At 40.3% G+C, this 22,062-nt stretch overlaps 2 protein-coding genes across 3 annotated transcripts in view; one reads left to right on the plus strand and one right to left on the minus strand.

Annotated features, from left to right (window-relative positions):
• The window catches only part of tex14 (testis expressed 14, intercellular bridge forming factor), a 161,038-nt gene extending 149,492 nt beyond the window's left edge, over positions 1 to 11,546 (plus strand). Inside the window, exons 26-31 of the mRNA XM_072589188.1 lie at positions 2,980 to 3,111; positions 7,108 to 7,291; positions 7,989 to 8,108; positions 9,799 to 9,923; positions 10,685 to 10,745; positions 11,373 to 11,546. Coding sequence (XP_072445289.1) covers positions 2,980 to 3,111; positions 7,108 to 7,291; positions 7,989 to 8,108; positions 9,799 to 9,923; positions 10,685 to 10,745; positions 11,373 to 11,403 — 653 coding nt within the window. The 3' untranslated portion in view covers positions 11,404 to 11,546. The remainder of the gene's footprint in view (positions 1 to 2,979; positions 3,112 to 7,107; positions 7,292 to 7,988; positions 8,109 to 9,798; positions 9,924 to 10,684; positions 10,746 to 11,372) is intronic.
• A 1,635-nt stretch (positions 11,547 to 13,181) lies between these two features.
• ska2 (spindle and kinetochore associated complex subunit 2) overlaps positions 13,182 to 22,062 on the minus strand; it is a 40,854-nt gene continuing 31,973 nt past the window's right edge. For both annotated transcript variants that reach the window (XM_072589998.1, XM_072589999.1), the window contains exons 5-7: positions 20,847 to 20,886; positions 18,919 to 19,048; positions 13,182 to 14,331 (exon numbers count right to left, since the gene is read on the minus strand). In XM_072589998.1, the coding sequence (XP_072446099.1) occupies positions 14,196 to 14,331; positions 18,919 to 19,048; positions 20,847 to 20,886 (306 nt within the window). In that variant the 3' untranslated portion in view covers positions 13,182 to 14,195. The remainder of the gene's footprint in view (positions 14,332 to 18,918; positions 19,049 to 20,846; positions 20,887 to 22,062) is intronic.

The following is a 22,062-nucleotide window of genomic DNA, read 5'->3' on the forward strand; positions in this document are numbered from 1 at the left end:
AAAAGGATGTGTACGCTTTGGAGAGGGTGCAGAGAAGGTTTATGAGGATGTTGCCTGGTATGGAAGGTGCTAGCTGTGAAGAGGGGCTGAGTAGTTTAGGTTTATTTTCACTAGGAAAAATGAGATTGAGGGGGGACCTGATTGAGGTTTACAAGATCATGAAGAGTATAGACAGGGTGGATAGAGACAAGCTTTTTCCCAGGGTGAAGGATTCAATAATGAGAGGTCATGCTTTCAAGGTGAGAGGTGGAAAATTTAAGGGGGATACACGCAGCAAGTACTTCACACAGAGGGTGGTGGGCGTCTGGAACGCGTTGCCAGCAGAGGTGGTAGAGGCAGGCACGGTAGATTCATTTAAGATGCATCTGGACAGATGCATGAGTAGGTGGGGAGCAGAAGGAAACAAATGCTTAGGAATTGACCGACAGGTTTAGACAGTACATTTGGATCAGCTCAGGCCTGGAGGGCCAAAAGCCCTGTTCCTGGGCTGTAAATTTTCTTTGTTCTTTGTCTTCCAAGTGCCTGGGGCCAGCTGTAGAGACATGGCAGTAACTAACCTACCCACCAAGGTGTCAGGATCTGAACTGGGGTAGAATGCAGGAGGCAGTCTTTCTGGTATATCCGCTAAGGGATCTATGGCTTATTCTGCAGAGATGGAGAAGGAGATGTCTTGTAAGGCCAGCCTCTTGGAGCGAGTGTGCAGATACTGCTTTTTGCCTGCAGGTGTCCAAAGTGAGAATGGGCCGTGAACAAGGGATAGACGTTCTGGGGAGTTTGAGGTGCTGAATGTCAGGCAGCTTACCTCTCTTGGCTCTCTCCACCCTATTGTGAGCCATTTTCTCCTGGAATGAAACAAAGCAAGGGATTGTGTCATGGCTGTTAGTGCTGATGAAGGTGGGGAAAAGATGTAGTGGTAAACATCTGTGAGTAGACAGCACAGAGGCTGGTGAGAGTGAATGAGGGAAGATGTAGCATGCAATAAGATGCAATAGCCTTGGTTGTATAGAGAAAATGGTGCCACTTATCCTAGTAGAGCAGAGAAAGTCTTTAACCTTGTTCAGCATTGCTGAGTGTTTCTCTGGTGGCCTCTTTTCAAGGAGGAAGCGGAGATGCTACAAACCATCCTAAAGGGGGTTTGGACGCGTAGGGGGATTGTACATCTGTGGTGAAGAGAAGGCAGCTAAGTCCAAAAACTGGAAATTATGGAACCAATATAAAGCGTCAGAAGTTGTGGCATTAACAAGTGTTAATTCCTGCTAATCTGTATTTCACTACCGCCTAGCAAGCATCTGGCCATGCCACTTGGAATGAGGTGATCTTGATGTCAAGATGGGCTTTGTTGATCTCATATCTGATTCTGCTACAGTCCACATCGCTCAGATCTCTATAAGATTCTGTCCTTAGCTGATTTCTGCTAAGATTGTCAACCGAAAGTCTCTGTCGGCCTGGCCCATTGAATTGGCTGAATATTGAAGATTCCCTTACAGTATTCCAAGAAGAGAAGGGAAAAAAACTCTGTAGTCCAATGAATTGTTTTAACCTGTATCACTAAGGACAGATTCATTTTAAAACTTTATCACAAAATTTATAAAAATACATTAAGTCATCATTTAAATTTGACACTACATAAGGTGCACTTTTTTAACATTGAAGTTAACTACAATTGCCATTTATATTTATAATATACATTTTGTATGAAATATACACTGAGGGATCTTGTAGATGTGCAGCCTCTTGGTGTATTATAGTGGGACGGCCTTTCCCACTGGGTCTCTTCAGCAACACCCCCAAGCTTTACTGCAACATGTGGTCCTGGACCCTGGAAAGTGTCTTTCTGCAACACTCAGATGTCAACACTCTTTGAACTAGAAAATTAACTTGATGAAAGACTCTGCATAAAATCTAAATCAGATGGTCAGTTCCCTCATGGCTGTATGTTGAACCATTATCTGGTTAGCACAACGACCGTTACTGCACATTGCTCAAAATATTACTTACACAATTAACTTTAGTAAAGTGGTAAGTCATTATAGGAACAAAACTTATTGTCTCTGTGCCATTTGTTAATGGAGTAGGCCACCTTTTGTCCCAGAGGGGTAACATTTTGTATCAGCAACATGAGCTCATGCTGAAGTAGTTTCAACTGATTCCAGAAGCTTTTTGACTCTCGGAATAAGCTGCAGAATCTAAACTGTTCACAAGGCTTCAGTTCTGTTCCCAGGCTAGCCTGAAATACCATCCTCCACTACAGTGAATGTGCTTTCTTAAGAACACAGGAGGCACCATCTGGTAATGTCCATTACGAGAGAGGAAACTGTCACTGGTGCTGAGTGATAGGGGATGGGCCGTGGGTGATGGGGAGTGGGGTGGATCTCTGAGGCAGCTGTGATAACACTATTTCCTGGCAGTTAACATATATGAATATATAGTTCAGAGCAGGGAAGTGAATAGAAGGTGCTTCTGCAGGGACTTTATTTCCTGAGTAATGAAAAGTCATTGATGCTTATGGGCATTTATATCAATAGTGTTCAGAACAGTATGTATTATTAAATTTTTTCAGACTCTAGCAAGAAAAGCTTTATATTTTATTGAAATCTACATTTCAATGCAGCAGTAGAGCACAGTTAAGAGATCACCGACAACTTATTCTACAAAAGGAGTTAGAAGCACAAACTGGACAGTAATTGATTGGCTGCTAATTAACCACCCCTTCTGACTTTTCAGATTGGGAAAGAATGTCAAAGAATGGGAAAGAGCAGATGTTTAATGGATAACCCATTCCTACAGCCTGTTTATTGCCCTTACAAATTTAAATTTCAGCTCTCTCCAACCCCAAAGTTTTACCTGAAACTGCTTTAAATAAGCAGCAAAACTGGCTTTAGGTTAGAGAACCCACAGCCATCCGAGGCACAGAGTTACCTTTCACCACATTCTGCCAAAAGAGTTATGAATATTCATTAACATATTTTCTTTGCACAGATACTGTTGATGGCCAAGGTGAGGAAGTGGCAAGGTTGTCAGAACTAGGGGTTCCCAGTGACACATTGGCTGAGCGGCAGGTTGTTGCAAGTGGAATGCCTGGAATGTTGGACAAGAACAAACAGAATCAAGGTAAGTGCTGTGAAGACTTGTAGCAGTTTAAACACATCGGTCATGGTTTAATTAACAAGTAAACACGGAACAACTTGCTTGATTAGAACTCTATCTCCTGCCTTCTTAAGACCCCAATCCCTCGACTACCAGACAGCTGTGCATACTATCTACAGTTGATGCAGCAATTTGCCAAGACTTCTTCAGCAGCACTTTACAAACTCATAATCTACATCACAAAAGCAGCAGGTGCACCTTCGCCTCGGAGTCATATGCCATTTTGATTTAGACATACACCAACAGTCCCTCAACATGAAAATCCTGTGCTCCTATCTTTATTTCATATCCTGTGAAGGAATAAAATATATAGCTATAGAAATGCACAAATCAGACAGGTAACAGGTTTGATCACAAGTAGATTTGGAATTGGCTTGTCTTTGGGAGATGGTTATGGTGCTGAAATCAGCCGCAGCACAAGAATTCTTGATTGCTGGCACTGATGCCCACTCCATGCATGTGGAGAGGACTAGCTCAGCTGCTGATACTTTCTGTAGTCAAATAGCTCTTTGATATTCACAGTCTAGGTTCCGCATAGGAAGAATAATGACTAATTGATGTACTGGACAATGACAGGATCTGTGGAAGTAGGTAGGCAGAGAAGCGGTGGTGGTCGGTTGGGAGAGGGGTTTGGTAGAGGGCATTCAAACCTCAGCTTCTGCGAGTTTGTCTGACCAGTGGGGATAGTTTGTTCAGGCTAATTTGAACACTTACATCAGCTCAATGAACAGATGTTTGCCACTAAACTAACACAAGTAGCTTCCTCTATTGTTGCAGAGGTGGAAGGGAAGATTCAATGAGCTGGAAATGCCCATTGTCCTTGCTTTACCTCAGTCTGTAGACTATAAACCCCTTTTGAAAAATGCTAATAAATCAAAGATGGTTCTGAGGATTATTGAAATGATTTGTTTCAAAATGTATTTTCTACTCGGAGGTTCCAGATCCTTTTCCAAGTGGATCATGGAATCCCTACAGTGTGGAAGCAGGTCATTTGGCCCCATCGAGTCCACACTGACCCTCCAAACAGTATCCCTCCCAAACCCACCCCATCCCTGTAACCATGCATTTCCCATGGATAATCCATCTAGTCTGCACATCCCTGGACACTATAGGCAATTTAGCCTGGCCAATCCACCCAGACAGTTGCCAAAGATGAAATCAAACCGGGGTTCTGGCGCTGTGAGGCAGCAGTGCTAACCGCAGAGCCGAAGAGGTAACAAGTAGGTTAGACCAGGGGAACCCAGTGGATGTGGTCTATCTGGACTTTCAAAAGGCCTTTGATAAGGTGCCACACGGGAGACTGCTGAGCAAGGTGAGGGCCCATGGTGTTCGAGGTGAGCTGCTGGGATGGATTGAGGATTGGCTATCTAACAGAAGGCAGAGAGTTGGGATAAAAGGTTCTTTTTCAGAATGGCAGCCGGTGACGAGCGGTGTCCCGCAGGGTTCGGTGCTGGGGCCACAGCTGTTCGCATTATATATTAATGATTTGGATGAGGGAACCGGGGGCATTCTAGCGAAGTTTGCCGATGATACAAAGTTAGGTAGACAGGCAGGTAGTACTGAGGAAGTGGGGAGGCTACAGAAGGATCTAGACAGGTTGGGAGAGTGGTCCAGGAAATGGCTGATGGAATTTAACGTGAGCAAGTGCGAGGTCTTGCACTTTGGCAAAAAGAATATAGGAATGGACTACTTTCTAAATGTGAGAAACTTAATAAAGCCAAAGCACAAAGGGATCTGGGAGTGCTAGTCGAGGATTCTCTAAAGGTAAACATGCAGGTTGAGTCTGTGATTAAGAAAGCGAATGCAATGTTGTCTCTTATCTCAAGAGGGTTGGAATATAAAAGCAGAGATGTACTACTAAGACTTTATAAAGCTCTGGTTAGGCCCCATTTGGAGTACTGTGTCCAGTTTTGGTCCCCACACCTCAGGAAGGACATACTGGCACTGGAACGTGTCCAGCGGAGATTCACACGGATGATCCCTGGAATGACAGGTCTAGCATATGAGGAACGGCTGAGGATACTGGGATTGTATTCGTTGGAGTTTAGAAGATTAAGGGGAGATCTAATAGAGACGTACAAAATAATACATGGCTTTGAAAAGGTGGATGCTAGAAAATTGTTTCCGTTAGGCGAGGAGACTAGGACCCGTGGACACAGCCTTAGAATTAGAGGGGGTCATTTCAGAACGGAAATGCGGAGACATTTCTTCAGCCAGAGAGTGGTGGGCCTGTGGAATTCATTGCCACGGAGTGCAGTGGAAGCCGGGACGCTAAATGTCTTCAAGGCCGAGATTGATAGGTTCTTGTTGTCTAGAGGAATTAAGGGCTACGGGGAGAACGCTGGCAAGTGGAGCTGAAATGCGCATCAGCCATGATTGAATGGCGGAGTGGACTCGATGGGCCGAATGGCCTTACTTCCACTCCTATGTCTTATGGTCTTATGGACACCCAGGTGGATCTGTAAATACTACTTTCTTCCTGATGTCCACTGTATAAAACCTCTCTTCCACCTCCCAAATCTCCAAGCTTTGTGTTGTAAGTCCAGTTTCAAGGTCACATTATAGAACCAGCAGAACAAAGGCCAAGACTGCCATCACAAGGTACTGAGGGGTACTACAAGTGTTCGCAATGTGCATTTTTAAGATCACAAGAAACAGAAGCTGTTCAGCCCATCAAGCTCACTCCACCATTCTGTAAAATCATGGCTGATCTGATTGTGACTTTTACTCCACACTCCTGCCTATCTGTCATTACCTATAATTCCCTGTCAATCAAAAATCAATCTAACTCTGCCTTTCCGTCTTGAATATATTCAGTGATGCAGCCTCCACTGCTTCCTGAGGCAAAAAATCCCAAAAACCAGAAATCCTCTGAAAAGAAATTCTTCCTTATCTTCATTATAAATTGGAGACCCTTTATCTTAAGCAATGTCCCCAGTTCTAGATACCTATTGCCCTCAAAGAGGAACATCCTCTCAGCAAGAGAGAAAGCAGGAGGGCAAGAAGGGGACATGAGATAGCTTTGGCAATTAGAGTTAAGGAGAATCTAAAGTGTTTTTACAAATACATTAAGGACAAAAGGGAATCTAGGGAGAGAATAGGGCCCCTCAAAGATCAGCAAGGCGGCCTTTGTGTGGAGCGGCAGAAGTTGGGGCAGATACTGAATGAGTATTTTGCATCAGTATTCACTGTGGAAAAGGATATGGAAGATATAAAATGTAGGGAAATAGATGGTGACATCTTGAAAAATGTCCATATTACAGAGGAGGAAGTGCTGGATGTCTTGAAACACAAAAGTAGATAAATCCCCAGGACCTGATCAGGTGTACTCTAGGACTCTGTGGGAAGCGAGCGAAGTGATTGCTGGGCCTCTTGCTGAGATATTTGTATCATTGATAGTCACAGAAGACTGCAGGTTGCCCAATGTGGTGCCACTGTTTAAGAAGAGTGGTAAGGACAAGTCAGGGACCTATAGACAGGGTTTGGAGGGATATGGGCCGGGTGCTGGCAGGTGGGACGAGATTGAGTTGGGATATCTGGTCGGCATGGACAGGTTGGACCAAAGGGTCTGTTTCCATGCTGTACGTCTCTATGACTATATATAGATTTCTGGAGTTCACTCCCTCCATTATGCAGCATCTTTTATATTTGATGGCAGCATCAATTCTTAATCATGCCCACAGTCTGAAGATCTATAGTAAATCTCTTCACTTTAATATTTACATCTTCATTGTAAAATAATGTTTAGACCCAGTTTTTCCATCACCCTTTCAGTTGCCTCCCACTTGTTTCATTTTCAATTCCTGACATAAGAAAATTAAAAATAAATTATTATTGACAAACAGAACACGATATGTAAAACGTAACAGCAAGTGCTTCCTACTTAGACCTTATTTTTAATATGTAAGCAATTATCGGGTTCATCGTGTTGCAGGGTCCTATAATCAGGCTTTGTTTCAGTTGGAAAGGTGAATCAAATGCCAGAGGGAATAACATCAGGAGAGATTGTTCAGGAGACTACAGAGAATGAGAAAGAGGACAAGGCTGTGCAAGAGGTGAAGCAAGAAGGAAGCCAAGGCACATTGGAACATGCCAGTGACTGGGAAAGGTGCAGCTTGCAGAAATCCTTGGAAGAAACTGAGAGGTAGAGAAACAAAGCAAGCAACATTCCATGTATTCGAATGTCAGCACTATATCTCTCATTTCTGTTACAGCTCTTGCCCACTTGCTGTATAATATGACTTTATCAAAGACTTATTTGATTTATTTCTATGATTCACTTTGTCTTTCATAAAATATGACCCTTTATTGCAGTTAATTCAGTTCCCAAAACAGTCTTGCCACTTGTGAGGCAGGGTCTTTGTCACCAAAAAAGAACTGTGAACAACCTAGGAAACATGACACCTTGCAGTACAGTATCAAACTTCTCACTACCAACTGGTAACATTATAGATCTCACCAGAGAAGAATAACCCATATTATGTCTCAAACTACCTTAGTTCAGTCGTTGAAGGATGCCCTATATTACTCAAGTATTTTCTTCTTTCCATACCAGTATGCTAAAGCTGACAACTCTGCACTTTGTCAGACTTTGTCAGTTCACCGTGGAGAAGCTAGAAGTTTGCCTATATCCATTCCAGTCAAAACCCATCACACTTTGAAGATATTCAATATGCGGCTGTATCAGAGCTTCACTGGCACCCCCATTATCCACTTAATGTAAATTAATTTTTACTTTTTTTTAAACAAATGAAAATGTCCATGAGATTTTCCTAATCAAGTAGCCATGAAAGTTTTAATTGTAATAAACTGTTTTAAATAAAATTTGTGGTTTTCATTAGAGCTCATTCTACATTGGATGGTGTTCTAGAGGAGATATTGGAACTGCAAAATCAGCCAAAGGAAAAAATAAACAAGATGCAGACAAGTACAAATAACTCAGATGGAGGAGAGGACTTAAGGTAGATCAATTGCTGCAGCTGCATTCATTAATAGGAGTAACTTTTAACTACTGTGTTCTGGACAATATGAGGGAGGTGTGGTCTCATAACTCCTTTCATTACATGCTGAACAAATAGGAACAAGATTGTCAGTGAAGCCACAATTGGTTACATCATCATTATGGACGTCCGTGTTATTGCAACTTACAAAATAGAACTTGATGTGCATCAGTGGAGAAAAAATTTAGTCAGTGTAATAGAAGATTCACCCTCCCTGTTTATAATCTTTATTGTTTCTAAAACCAGACTATGAGAAGTTGTCTGTTCAGCCTAATCCGTGAGACCATCATTAGCTGATTTGGTCATTCTCAACTCCACTTTCCCACCCTTTTCCTCATCACTCTGGATTCCCTCAGATTAAAAATCAGCCCTGATTATAGTCAGCAACCCAGCTCTTGCCATTAGTGCTAGTCATATTTGCAAGTTTACCTTCAGAGGTTCTCTTTAACCTCCTTTTTAAAAAAAATTGCCTTTCACTTATTTTTAAAACTTTCCCAATCCTCTGGCTAGCCACAAATCTTTCCCATGTTGTATGTTTTACTCCTCCTTTCAATTTGATGCCATCCTTAACTCCTCGTTAACTGTGATTTGTTTACCTCCTTCCTCACTGGAATATAGCTTTGCTGTAAGCTATGAACTATTTTGTTAAATGTCCATCGTTGTTCCTCAACTGTCTTTGTTGGCCAGCTGTCCTGTTTATTTTGTAATTACCCTTATTTACGTGCAGCACAGTTGTTTCTGACCAGTATTCCTCCCTCTTAAACTGAATGCTAAAATTTATCTGTCAAGGTCATTGTTTCAAAAGGGATCTTTTGTTTTGATGTTACTTATTAAACCTGCCTCATTACAAATCCAGACCAAAAAGAGACCAATAGATAGTTAGATCCACCACATAGTTTCCTAGAACAATCCCAAATATATTGAATTCTTCCTCGTGGCTTCCTCTGCTATTCTAACTTTGTTACATGCCCTCATTATCTCCTAATTTATTATGTTCCACCACATATTCTGTTAAGGGGCCAAAGATGATTACTTCCAGCATCTTTCCTTTGTTTCTTACCTCACCCATATATATTCTACATCTTCCAGTTCAAGATCATTTCTTGATATTGTAGTTATTCTATCCCATACCACCCTTTCCTTTCTGCTTGTCCTTTCAAAAAGTCACATACCCCTGAATATGTAGTTCCCAGCTTTGATATCCTTCTAACTGTGTCAATGTAATGGCTATGAGATCATACCCATTACTTTTATTTTTGCTGTTAATACATCTCTTTTTTCTAAATAAATTTTAATCAAGTTTTAGCATTCCAGAGTTTAGGGGCATGACAACGAACAGCTCAACAGATGGTGAGAATGGGACAGACAGTAAAATCAAAAGAGCAAAAGGTGCACAATGGAATGAGAGGTTACAAGAGTTCACAGGAGTAGAATGCAAAGATTTGAAGATTTAACATTAAGGAACTAAGGCATTCGTGAGCAATTGGTCTGAAATAGGAATTGTCACACATCACCTAATGGGACTAATTGTTAACCTGGCATTTGGATACACATTAAGGCCTGGATTAATTCAGTGATCAGAGTATTTGGATTTATTTGCATTTCAGTCTGTTTATAGTATGATGATGTGTTAATCGTAATGTTGTATCAGTGTATCACAGAAAGAAGAATGCCCCGCTAACATAAATCAAACCAATATGTCAACTGCCGAGGGAGAAACAGAGGACATTACAGACAGCAGAATATCAAGAACTAGTGCTTCAGTTCCTCCTGCAGGTAAGATACCAATAAAAAAAGTTGGGAGACTCCCAGACATGATCATAATTATTTTGTAAGAATTAAGCAGTTATATTGAGATACAGTGAATTGAAGACAATACAGGATTTGTAAAGAGTTGGCAGCTCACTATCACTTTCTCAAAGGCAGTAAACGCTGGCCAGAGACATAGACAGACACATCCCATGAATGAAAAAAAGACACCAAAATAAATCAATTTCATAGAAGTTCACAGTTGAAGCATTTAAAAACTGATTGCTGATAGCTAATCTGTATTAACAACAACCTTCAAATCAACATGGTAAATACTGGAATGCCAACACATTGGAATCCAGTAACATAGCCAAAGACCTGGACTAATTTTCTAGAAACATAAATTAATCCCCACTAAAAATCTGGGAATGCTAGTATCTGTACTGGTGACAACTATCAGATTGTTACCAACCCATTTTTTAAAAATAATGCCCTACAGAGAAGGAAATCTGCTGCCCTAAATCTGCCGTCATATGACTGCAGACCTACAGTGTGGTTGACTCTTAATTACCCACATAGAGCTGACCATGACACTCAGTTCAAGGCAATGAATGCTGGCCTGCATCAGCACATTAAGTGGATCAATGTATGCCTTTTGCTTTTGCCTAGCACAATTTAATGTGAAGGTTAAATTCAGTTAAGTATGCCGCATGCCAGCAGCTACACGTAGTTTGAAATATGCAGAAACCAGAGGTTGTGCAACCTTATTTACCACTGTTTATTTTCAGGTAGCCTTAGTGAGGAGAATAGAAATCAAATCCAAAGAGCAAACTGGAACCAGCCTCACAGGTATGGCTAACTGCCAAAACAAAGGCCAAGAAGCAATTTGCTTCATGGAATGATATGTCTTGTTGCATCTGCGTTCTTTATCTTCTTGGCTTTCTTTAGGAGGTAAAGATGTCTCCACATGTCAAACTGTATATTAATCATCCAGCTGAACATCCTCAACTCAACTTATTTTAAATCTACTATTCCAGAAAGATTAGTTTTTAAATACAATAGCTCTAACTTTGCAGCTTTAAAAAGTCCCTTCTACACACGATAGTCATTCACCAAACACAGCACTGGTGACAGGAAAGTTGCAGTCTGTAAAAGGACCAACACAATTGCAATCATACAACTGTGTGCCTACAATTTTAGATGTTAATTTTATTAAAGAAAACGTGTACAGCCAGTGATAATTTGGATAACTATTAATGCACTGGAAATTATATAATCGTACATACAACTAAGTGGATAGGTGAGAGAAAACACAAATGATGTTAACATGGGGAATACATTACATCTAGACATGTGGAAACTGGCATGTTTCACAATGAATCATAAGGTGGGGAATTAAAAGATAGAACGGCAAATGCCAGTTGACCTTCAGGAACTAATTTAATGCAATATCCCACCTGTATTTTGTTTTGGCAGAGTCATCATTTTGGATGAAACCAGGACTTGATATTAAATTCCACAAGGAGGAATTACAGTTTAAGAGAATATGAAGTACACTATGCTGTCCAATGTGCTGTATCCTCAAAATCCCTTTACAGATTTTTCAATTATTACCAAATATAATAAATTTAGTACAAGTGTTTAAATGTACTACTTGGTCCAGATTATGAGTGACAACACCAGTTTGGTAAACTTAGACATCAGCAAGGTATCTACTCTAAATGGCATTCTGTGATGTGCTTTAACCAGTTTTTGAGGGAAGGCTGATTTAATGAAGATCTTTAAACAATCTGATGGATACAGAGGAACCGCCCTTTGATTGGGAACCCAGAAAGAGGATACAATGTTAAATCTAGAGTGAAATAGGAAATTCTTTCATCTTTACCCTCAAACCACAATACACAAACACAGGTGACATCTGAGAATCTTGACCTCTACAGGTAGGAGAATAGTTAAAATAGATAAGGCATGATCCAAATAAGTAGCAGCACAAACTGAAGGGGCTGAATGACTTTGGGCTGTTTCCAGGTTTTCTTACTTATTGGCCTACCTTTACTTCTGTTCTGCCTGGTTTCCAATTGGTTATTTTCTACAATGTTATGACTGTTTTTAAATGTGCTGATGGGCTGTCACTGACTAGGCCAACATATAAAACCTTATGTTATAGGACCAGAATTACACCATTCAGCCTGTCAAGCCTGCTCTGCCATTCTGCTGTCTACAACCCCCTTACGAATAAAAACCTTATCTATTTCTGTCTTAAATACACTCAATGACTTCACCTCCACAGCCTTCTGTGGCAATGAATTCCACAGATTCACCACTCTCATTGCCTATTCTTAATTTCCTAGGGAAAGTTAGGGTCGGTCACATTGTTATGGGGCTGGAGTCACAAGTCAAGATAACAATGGCAGATTTCTTTCCCTAAGGGACATTAATGAACAAGTCTGATTTTTAATGACAATCGGCAATGCCACCATCTTCACACTCTCTTTCCAAGATGTGGACATGGGGCAACACTCCTCACTTAAAAAGCTGTTGAAAGTGAGCTTAGCAGCTGAAACATGTTGAATATCACTGGAGCAAACCCACTTTTCAAAATATCTTGCGAATTTGAAAGCAAGCTATTCTGCATAGAACTTAAAATCTGTATACAACCCGCAACAAAGACTTTTTAAAAGATATGTGGATTAGTTGGTCCTTTAATGCATCTCATTTATGTTGGACGTCCATGAATGTATCCCACACCCCTCCCATTAACTTTCAACAAATAACCTGGATGTTGATACATAATACGTAAAGCTATGAACTAGAGAAACCACTGACAAGTGAGGACAGAAGAATGAAGAGAGAACAAGTATGCAGAATTTAACAGATACCAAAATCAGCCATACAAGAAAAGCGAAAAATGATAAAATGAAACTTGAATTTTACACCATGGATTTTGCTGGAATCTGTGTCAACAGATTGCATTAAGGAGGTATTATAACTGTTCAAGCATCAGTATTTGCCAGGTACAAGATAGGAAATCATTTTACATTGAATTGCAGCTTTAAACCCACATCGCACCACCACTCACTTTATCTCTTCCCCTAGGGACTAAAACTAAACATGGTTTAACATTGGGTCAATGAGCAACCATAAGGCCTTTTCATTACCATTGATCTGCAACTAGCCAACTGGTGATTTATTTAAACTGTAGCCAAATTCAAAATGACGAATGTTCAATTCTCCATTGCAGCCATCCTTAACTAAAACTACATAAGAAATGAAGAAAACCCATAATAACCTCATTTCACTTTATTCAACAAAAATTGACCATTCAGCTGTCTTATTCATTTGTTCATACAATTATACAAAAACAGCTGAATATATCAGTACAAAGAATCTTTTCAGTATGAAAGAAACAAAATAAAACTTAAGCAAATCTTTGCTTATTTCCTCTGTTGGTTTCAGGATTATCAAATATAGAATTTTAAATTTCAACTCAATGCATCTTCAGCATTACATCTTTAACTTTATATCTTCAGCTCAGTGCAGACCAGCCAAACACCACAAGCAAAAATTAGACTTTCCACAAGATTCTATGAACTAGTAAGTGACAATACATTGTATAATTTCTTCCCCCACACAAATTACCAATCAAAAGATAATGGTCACTAAATTTACAATATCTGCTCTTTTTCAATGCTTTGTGCAAGGGTCAGGGAACTGCAAGAGGGTTAAATATAAATGCTGTGAAGGTGGTTATTATGAGGTAACAGCTACTCGGATGGAATTTTGACTGTCCATGTACGGAACAACATATAGCACACAGATCCAACTTATCCGAATTTGTTTGGGGTGGGCAAGGGAACATTCCCCAAATGCAAACTCGCCACTTCTGATGCAGCCTATTTTAGGTGATTTAAAGCAACCAAAGGTAAAGTTACGTATTTCCCTTGATCAGCTGCTCTCAAATCCAGAACCTACAGCATTGAAAAGCTAAGAAAATATGGCGCATGATTCCACTGCCAATTAAAGTGACATTGCCTCTGTCTTAACAATTGAGTCCACTCTAGGAAGACCAGCTCCTAATGCACAGCAAGGTCATAACTGAAAACAGCTTTCTAGACCTCAAGTTGCAGTTTCCAGATGGCTTCATGCTCAATTTTAATTAACAATCCAAAATATCCTTGAATCCATATCTTAAATTTGGAAACCTCCAAACAAGACAGTTAGTGAAATTGTTTTGCAATCCTCTCTGATTTATGCAAGGTCCAAGTGAGAAAACCCGGTCTGGTAGAGGACTGTCAGCATTTATGAGGGTTTGATGGAAAGTCGGACTCGTCCTTTTTTGTCTAGTTGAAGGATTTCAAGAGCTTTTAATGTTTTTAACTTTGATTCAGTTGCTTTCATGTTGAGCTTGTTCATCTGTATCACACTCAGCGCAGAACTGGAAGGAAAGCAAATTAAATGTAAAACAAATCTGAGATATAGTCAGTCACAGCTTTCCTTTAATTTTTGAAGACAGTAAATGACTAAAAGTACAAACATGAAGCCACATGCAAAGCTCATTGAGATTCAGGCACAGTTAAAACTCCAAACAAATATTCCCAATCTAACCACAGGAATGTGACATATGGAAGTTGCAAGTTGGATTGATATCTTTGAACCATCAAACAAATGCTTTTGGTTAGGAGGACCACAGTAGAATTTTATTTTCTGGATAATGTGGGGATATTTCCTTCCAAGGGTTTCAAACTAAGGAAAGTCAGTGAGAGTTCAAATTTTAAAAATATCTTCTGATATCTTACATTTTAAATTCTTAACTATGTCAACTTCTTGAGCAGATGAATCTATCTTGAATCGTACCAACAGTGGCAAAAGGCATTATAGAGTCATAGAGATGTACAACACGGAAATAGATCCTTCGGTCCAACTCGCCCATGCTGACCAGATATCTCAACCTAATATAGTCCCATTTGCCAGCACCTGGCCATATCTCTCCAAACCCGTCCTATTCATATACCCATGCAGATGCCTTTTAAATGTTGCAATTGCATTAGCCTCCACCACTTCCTCTGGCAGCTCATTCATTGTGTGGAACCCAATGGAAAATTCCATTCCTCACTCCAATCTGCCAAGATTGGGAGGAATGGAAAAAGAGCAAGACAAATATATAGTGGAAATTGGATGCATACAGTTTTGACTTCTAGGGATATAAAACTGCAATCCAATGCAACCCCTCCTCCCCATCCAAAATTACAAATTCCAGATTAGTCCCAGTGCAACATGCTGGTGAGAGCAGGAATAAGAGGATAGATCAATGTGTTGCTGCAGAAATGGTGTCTCAGGAAGGGGGGGTTTAGATTCTTGAGGCATTGGGATCATTTCTGGGAACGGTGGGACCTGTACAAACCTGACTGATTGCACCTGGGCATAGGTGGGACAAATATCTTGAGTGGGCTTTTACTAGTTTTGTTAATGCAGTTTTAAACTAGTACGGCAGAGGGCTAGAAAGTCAAGTGTATGTTTAGATGGGTCTGATTCAGATCAGGAAACGGGAGGTGGAACAGTCATTAGTGATGTAGTCAGCAACTGAGAAAAATGAAAAAAAATTAGGAATAGAAAGCATCCAAAGGAAATCGATGGGGTTAAGCTATGTATACTTCAATGCAAGGAGTATTACAAACAAGGCAGAAAAAACTAAGAGCACAAATAGACATGTGGCAACACAATATCTTTACTATAATACAAACCAGACTGAAGGACAGAATAAATTAGCAGCTCAACAACCCTGGATATAAAATTGTCAGGCAGGATTGAGTAGAGTGATGAGAAGGGATGACATACTAAACATGTTAACAAACGATGCTTTATGGGTTGAGTTTAGGAATAAAAAACGGGCCATCACACTTCTGGGAGTACACTATGGACCTGCAAATAGAGAAAGGGAGGTAGAAGAACATATATATAGGTTATATAATATAGCCAAATTTCTGTCTATAAGGAATGAGGGGGCAATAATAGTAGGAAACCAACTATCCCAATATCAACTGGGTTTCAAACATAAGGGGCATAGCGGATGAAAAATTAATTAACTGTGTCCAGGATTCTTTTCTTTTTGAACAATACTTGACAAGCCCAACAAGACAAGACCATTCTAGATTTAGTTTTGGGAAATGAAGATGGGCAAGTGGGTGAAGTGACTGCACGACACAATTTGGTCAGATTTAGTATTACGATGAAACAGGATAGAGATAAATTGGGAATCAAAGTTTTAAACTGGGTGAAGGCAAATTTTGCAAAAATGTAAAATTGTTTGTCTGAGATGGACTGGAAAGGTCTGTTAAAGGATAAGTAAGTGATAAACAAGTGAGAGGCACTAAAAGGGAGATCCTTAGAGCACAAAGCAGACATGACCCCTCACAGCTGTCTTAAGGACAGGGCAAAATTAAACAGAAAAAGACTGCTTATGATAGTTACAAAAAACTCAAATAGCCTAGAGAGTAAAAAAAGTACAAGATCAAGTAAACAAAAATTAAAGAGATGGCATAAAAAAATACTAACTAGCAAGCAAGCTGTTGAAGTGCTGAGTTAAGTGTTGCTGCTTCTGATTGGGCTTAGAGTTCGATCTGCCCCAGAGATATGTTAAAACATGTGTTCAGGAGCTTCTCCCGAGAACAGTTGATGTACTTGAGTATAACAGGGTCCTCTTGCGGTGAGTGATAGTGCCCCTACCCCTGGACTGGGTTCAAGTCCCACCTCCTCCAGAGGTACGTAATAACATCTCCAAACAGACTGATTATAAAAACAGGTAAAGGAAAACTCAAAAGTTTTACCTGGATATAATGAGCAAAAGAACAGTTAAGGAAAAAGTGGGACTTAAAGAGGAAGAAGGAAGCTTGTATGAAAATGCAGATGATCAAATCATTGAATCCCTACAGTGTGGAAACATGCCATTCAGCCCAACAAGACCACACTGACCCTCAGAGTATCCCACACAGACCCACACCCCTACCCTGTTACTCTCTACATTTCCCCTGAATGATCTGGGAAGAATTTTAAATTAACATTTTGTGTCTATATTCAAAGGAAAGAGATGATGTGGATAAAGGAATCCAAAAGGAGTAGTGTGAAACATTGGACAAAATAATGAAGGAAGTGTTAGGGGAGCTGGAATCCTTGTTCCATGGACTTTAACAACTATAAACTGAAAGGCTATGGGCCATATGCAGAAAGATGGGATTAGAAAGGGCATCTGGGTGTCCCTGAGTTGGATGGATCCCCTTCTGTGCTCTTATTATTTCTACGGTTCTGTTGTACAACGCCCTCAAGTGTTCCTCCAGCACTTTTTGGAGCATAAAGCAATACACAGGGAACAAAGTAAGGCTTGGATTCCAGCCAAGAACCCATACACTAATAATGTATACAGCATGTGCTATTGCATAATTTCCTGCTCCAGATTAACTTACTCTGGCTGAAGGCCATGCAAGCACACAATATTGTGATTTGTGGAGTAAAACGTCAAATTTTGTTTTTTTCCCTTATATATGTAAATAAAGACCACTGATCAAATTACTGTTGTACACCATACTAGAGTTAAATAACAGCTCAGGAATCCATTCAGTACTGCAAAGCTAACAGATTTAATTGGGATACAATCTAAAACAGACAACAGATTATGATTTTTTTTTTGATTTGTTAAGCAAACAACTACAACAAACCAAGCAGTTGTCACAAGGTGACTAAAACTGTTGGATGGTAATTAGATTAGACTCCCTACAGTGTGGAAACAGGCCCTTCGGCCCAACAAGTCCACACCGATCCTCCAAAGAATAACCCAACCAGATCAGTTTACCTACATTTACCTCTGACTAATGCACCTAACACTATGGGCAATTTAACTTGGCCAATTCACCTGACCTGAACATCTTTGGACTGTGGGAGGAAACCAGAGCACCCAGAGGAAACCCACGCAGATACGGGGAGAACATGCAAACTCCACACAGACAATCGCCAGAGGCCGGAATTGAACCAGGGTCCCTGGCACTGTGAGGCAGCAGTGCTAACCACTGGGACACTGTGCCACCCATAAAAGCCCTCTGTCAATCTTCCCGCTCCTTGGATGCTGCCTGACCTGCTGTACTTTTTCAGCACCACTCTAATCTTGACTCTAATCTCTAGTATCTGCAGTACCCACTTCTCCCCAGAGCATTAGCCATGATTAACCAGAGCATTAGTAATGATACAGAAATTGGGAGATACACAGTCTTTAAACGAGGAGGATGAAAATCAGCAATTGCCAATGTCAGATGGGACTGCTGAAAGAGTTTAGATTCTCTACAGTATGGAAACAGGCCCTTCAGCCCAACAAGTCCACATTGACCCTCCGAAGAGTAACCCACCCAGAACAGTTTCCCTCTGACTAATGCACCTAACACTATAGGCAATTTAGTATGGCCAGTTCACTTGACCTGCAGATCTTTGGATTGTGGGAGGAAACCGGAGCACCCGGACGAAACCCACGCAGATACAGGAAGAATGTGCAAACTCCACACAGACAGTCGCCAGAGGCTGGAATCGAACCTGCGTCTTTGGCGCTGTAAGGCAGCCGTGCTAACCACTGAGCCACCATACTGCCCCAAGCAAAGAGAAACATTCTGACAGCCTAAATACACTCATTGGATCTGCTCAAGAAATACTAACTTCGAAATCAATGTTTCGGGCAAAAGCCCTGGGCTTTTGCCCAAAACGTCAATTTCAAAGCTACTTGGATGCTGCCTGAACTGCTGTGCTCTTCCAGCACCACTAATCCAGAATCTGGTTTCCAGCATCTGCAGTCATTGTTTTTACCTCAAGAAATACTAACCCCACAGATTCCTGATTTTACTCCCTCAGTAGCTCCAAAATTCAACTAGAGGCAAAGTATTCCCCTGTAGACACAGGCACCTTCCAGTGCACTTTAGCCAGAGTCCTCATCAATGGTGACCAAGAGATTACAAAATTTATCCAAGTTTATTAGGAGTTGCACACTCACCTATTTTTGTTGTTTGTGAAGTAATCAAAGAGTTGCTGATAAAACATGTTCAATTCAGCAAGTTTTACAGTTTGCCTCACACTCTGCGGTACAGACGTGAACATCTTCTCAGTGACTGGTTCAAACTCAACTGAAATGCAAATAACAGTTTACAGTTAATTAAAAGCAGCTGATCAGAGTTTGAAATGCAGAGAATATAATGAATGAGGAGTTATCACTCGAGATGAATTCACTGGATATGAAGCTAAAAAGGTCATAGTATCATACAAATGTTTAAAAGCATTTCATGACCTGTTCTTTTACCCTGATTAACACATTTAAACCACAAGTGATAAGCAGTTACTCACTACTTTGTAGAATTAACTTGTTTTCATTTTAAAAGAAAGTTTAACTTATTTTAGAAGTCTCAGCACACCGTCAGTGAACAAGCACAGATTTAAAATTCACAGCGCTTCGTCCTGTACCCTTGTACACATTAAAGTTGTGCCATGGGATCTATTTAAGAAGGAAATCCTTCTGATCTCTGGCTAATCTTTCTCCCACAAGACCAAACTGATCATTCAATTTGTGTGTGAGGAAACTTGCTATTCTGAAAAATAGTCACTGAAAGAGGTGATAAAGTATTTAACCTGCAGAGCTTGTTGACTGAAGTTCAAACTAAAGTTTTATTTTACAACTGCCACAAAAATATTTTCAGCTGGTGCTGTGTCAAGATGCTGAATTAAAGTTGAATTATTTCACATTTCATGAGCAATACAGTAAACTTTACTAATTTATGGAGTCACAGATGCCAACTTACTCCCCAAATTTTAGTGCTGAGGCAACTGAAGTTAAAACTAGAAAGATGACCAACAAAACTCTTGTTGTCGCCACCTATTTTTATTTCTGGTTTTTGCACTGTTATTTTCGCACTAAACTGCCAAGAATATCCAATATGGTTTGCCAGCACTCTCCTTGGCACTCAGTCTAGTCACATGCCATTTTGTGACATATTTCTTAACTGCAAGACTGGAGAACCGAAATCAGTTTTGGATCCCCTTATTATGGGGATTAACAAGCCACTCTGACCAAGTGCTTGTTGGCCAACATAAGATTTACAGGTCTCTGAACAGAATTATCTTTGGAGTAAAGAATTTTACTGGACAGGTGGCAAGTCATCTGACCCATTGTGGCTGCACCTCAGCTACCAAATGAGCTACCCAGCTAGTTCCATTCTTTAATCGTATCTTTGTAGCCCTCTAAATGTGTTCCAAATTTGGAGTCCACAGCATAGAGAACAGAAAACCACTTCAGTTCTTTATTTGGAAAGGGATATACGGTGTTAGAAGCAGTTGAGAGAAGGTTCACTCAATTCATTCCTGGGATGACTGGATTATGCTATCAGAAAAAAGAAATTGGATACACTGGGTTGTACCCATTTGAGTTAAAAACGACGAGAGGTGACCGTATTAAAATATATCAGCCCCTCAGGATCCTGGCAGATAGTGGAAAAATATTTCTCCTTGTAAGTGCACTAGAATTCTGGAAGACACTTTAGGATACCTTTTAAGATGAAGATGAGGGGATCTTTCTTCCCCCCGATAGGAATGTTAGTGGGTGGAATTCTCTTCTTCCAAAAGTAGAGAAGGCTCGGTCATTGAATTGATGCAAGGCTAAGTTAAACAGAATTTTGACATCGGATTCTACAGTTGTGTGACAGATAGAAAAGTGGGGTTGCGACCATAACTTGATCAACCAGTGATTTTATTGAGTGGCAATGGGAAGCTTACAAAGCCTAATTTTATTTTTCAAGTCTTATGCTCCTATAAGTGCTGTTCACTGACTGCTCTATTAGATTTTGGGAGAATCAGTCTCAGCTGTGATCTACACAAAATCAAGTCAGATTTGAAAGATAGTGTTTCCTCAATTACATTTAGTCGCACACCAACCTTTCATCTGTTGTGGTTTTGGAGATTGTGCACAAGGTTCCTGTCAGGAAAAAAAAAGTGAAAAGATCAGTTTTGTTAAAGGAGAAAGTAGAAATCAGAGCATATGAACTTAAGTCAGAGCTTTAAAACGAAAAGCAGACATAGTTGGACAACGATCAAACTGCCATCGAAAAAGTGCAAACTAACTTTTTGATCCACTCAAGATTTAAAAAAGGAAAATTTACAGGTTATCATGTTTCAATTTAACAGTATTTTATTCAGAGAATTTCAGCTACTGTATTTACATAAACCCATTTCCCCATTTTCACCTGACTATTCTTAGTTAAGCACTATAGTACTATATACAACTAATAGGAGGTGCACCTTAGTTGTATCTGTAAAATAGCATCATGCCATAAGAAAACAAGAGTAGGCCATTCAGCCTTTTGAGCCTGCTCTGCCATTCAACAGAATCATACTGATCCAACATTCACCACATCCACTTTGCTTCTATTTCCCCATAAGCCTTTATTCACCAACTGAATAGCTCTCCCTGAAATATACACAAGGACTCTACCTCCACAGCTCTCTATGGCAAAGAGTTCCAAAGACACTCAACCCTTGAGAAAAAAACTTCCTCCTCATCTGCGTCTTAAATTGGGACCCCTTTATTCTGACATGAAACCCTCTGGTCCTAGACTCTCCCATAAAAGGGAAATATCCTCTCAGCATGTATCCTGTCAAGCCCCTTAAGAATCCTATATGCTTGAATGAGATTGTGCCTCATTCTTCTTTACTCCAGTGAGTACAGTCCCAATTCGTTTAGCCTTTGGTTATAAGACAATCCCTGCATACCAGGGATCATCTTGGTGAAACTGCTCTGAACTGCCTTGAATGAAATATTATCTTTCCTTAGATGAGGGAACTAGCTCACAGTACTCCAGATGTGATTTCACCAGCTCCTTGTACAGTTGCAGTAAGACTTCCCTACCCTTACTCCTTGAAATAAGGGCCAACATTACATTAGCCTTCCTGATTACCTACTGCACTTGTGTGCTGGCTTTCTGTGTTTCATGCACAAGTACCAGCAAAAGTCCCTTTGTATTGAACTTTTTGCAGTTTTCCTCCATTTCAGTAATACCAATTCTCCTCATCCATCTGTCGAGTAGGTAGAAGAATGATAGAAGAAGCAGATAGCTTTGTTCGGGAATACTCACAATGACAGGCGCTAATGTTA

Source organism: Chiloscyllium punctatum, chromosome 19 (genome assembly GCF_047496795.1).
Source record: "Chiloscyllium punctatum isolate Juve2018m chromosome 19, sChiPun1.3, whole genome shotgun sequence".
NCBI classification, from domain to species: Eukaryota; Metazoa; Chordata; class Chondrichthyes; order Orectolobiformes; family Hemiscylliidae; genus Chiloscyllium; species Chiloscyllium punctatum.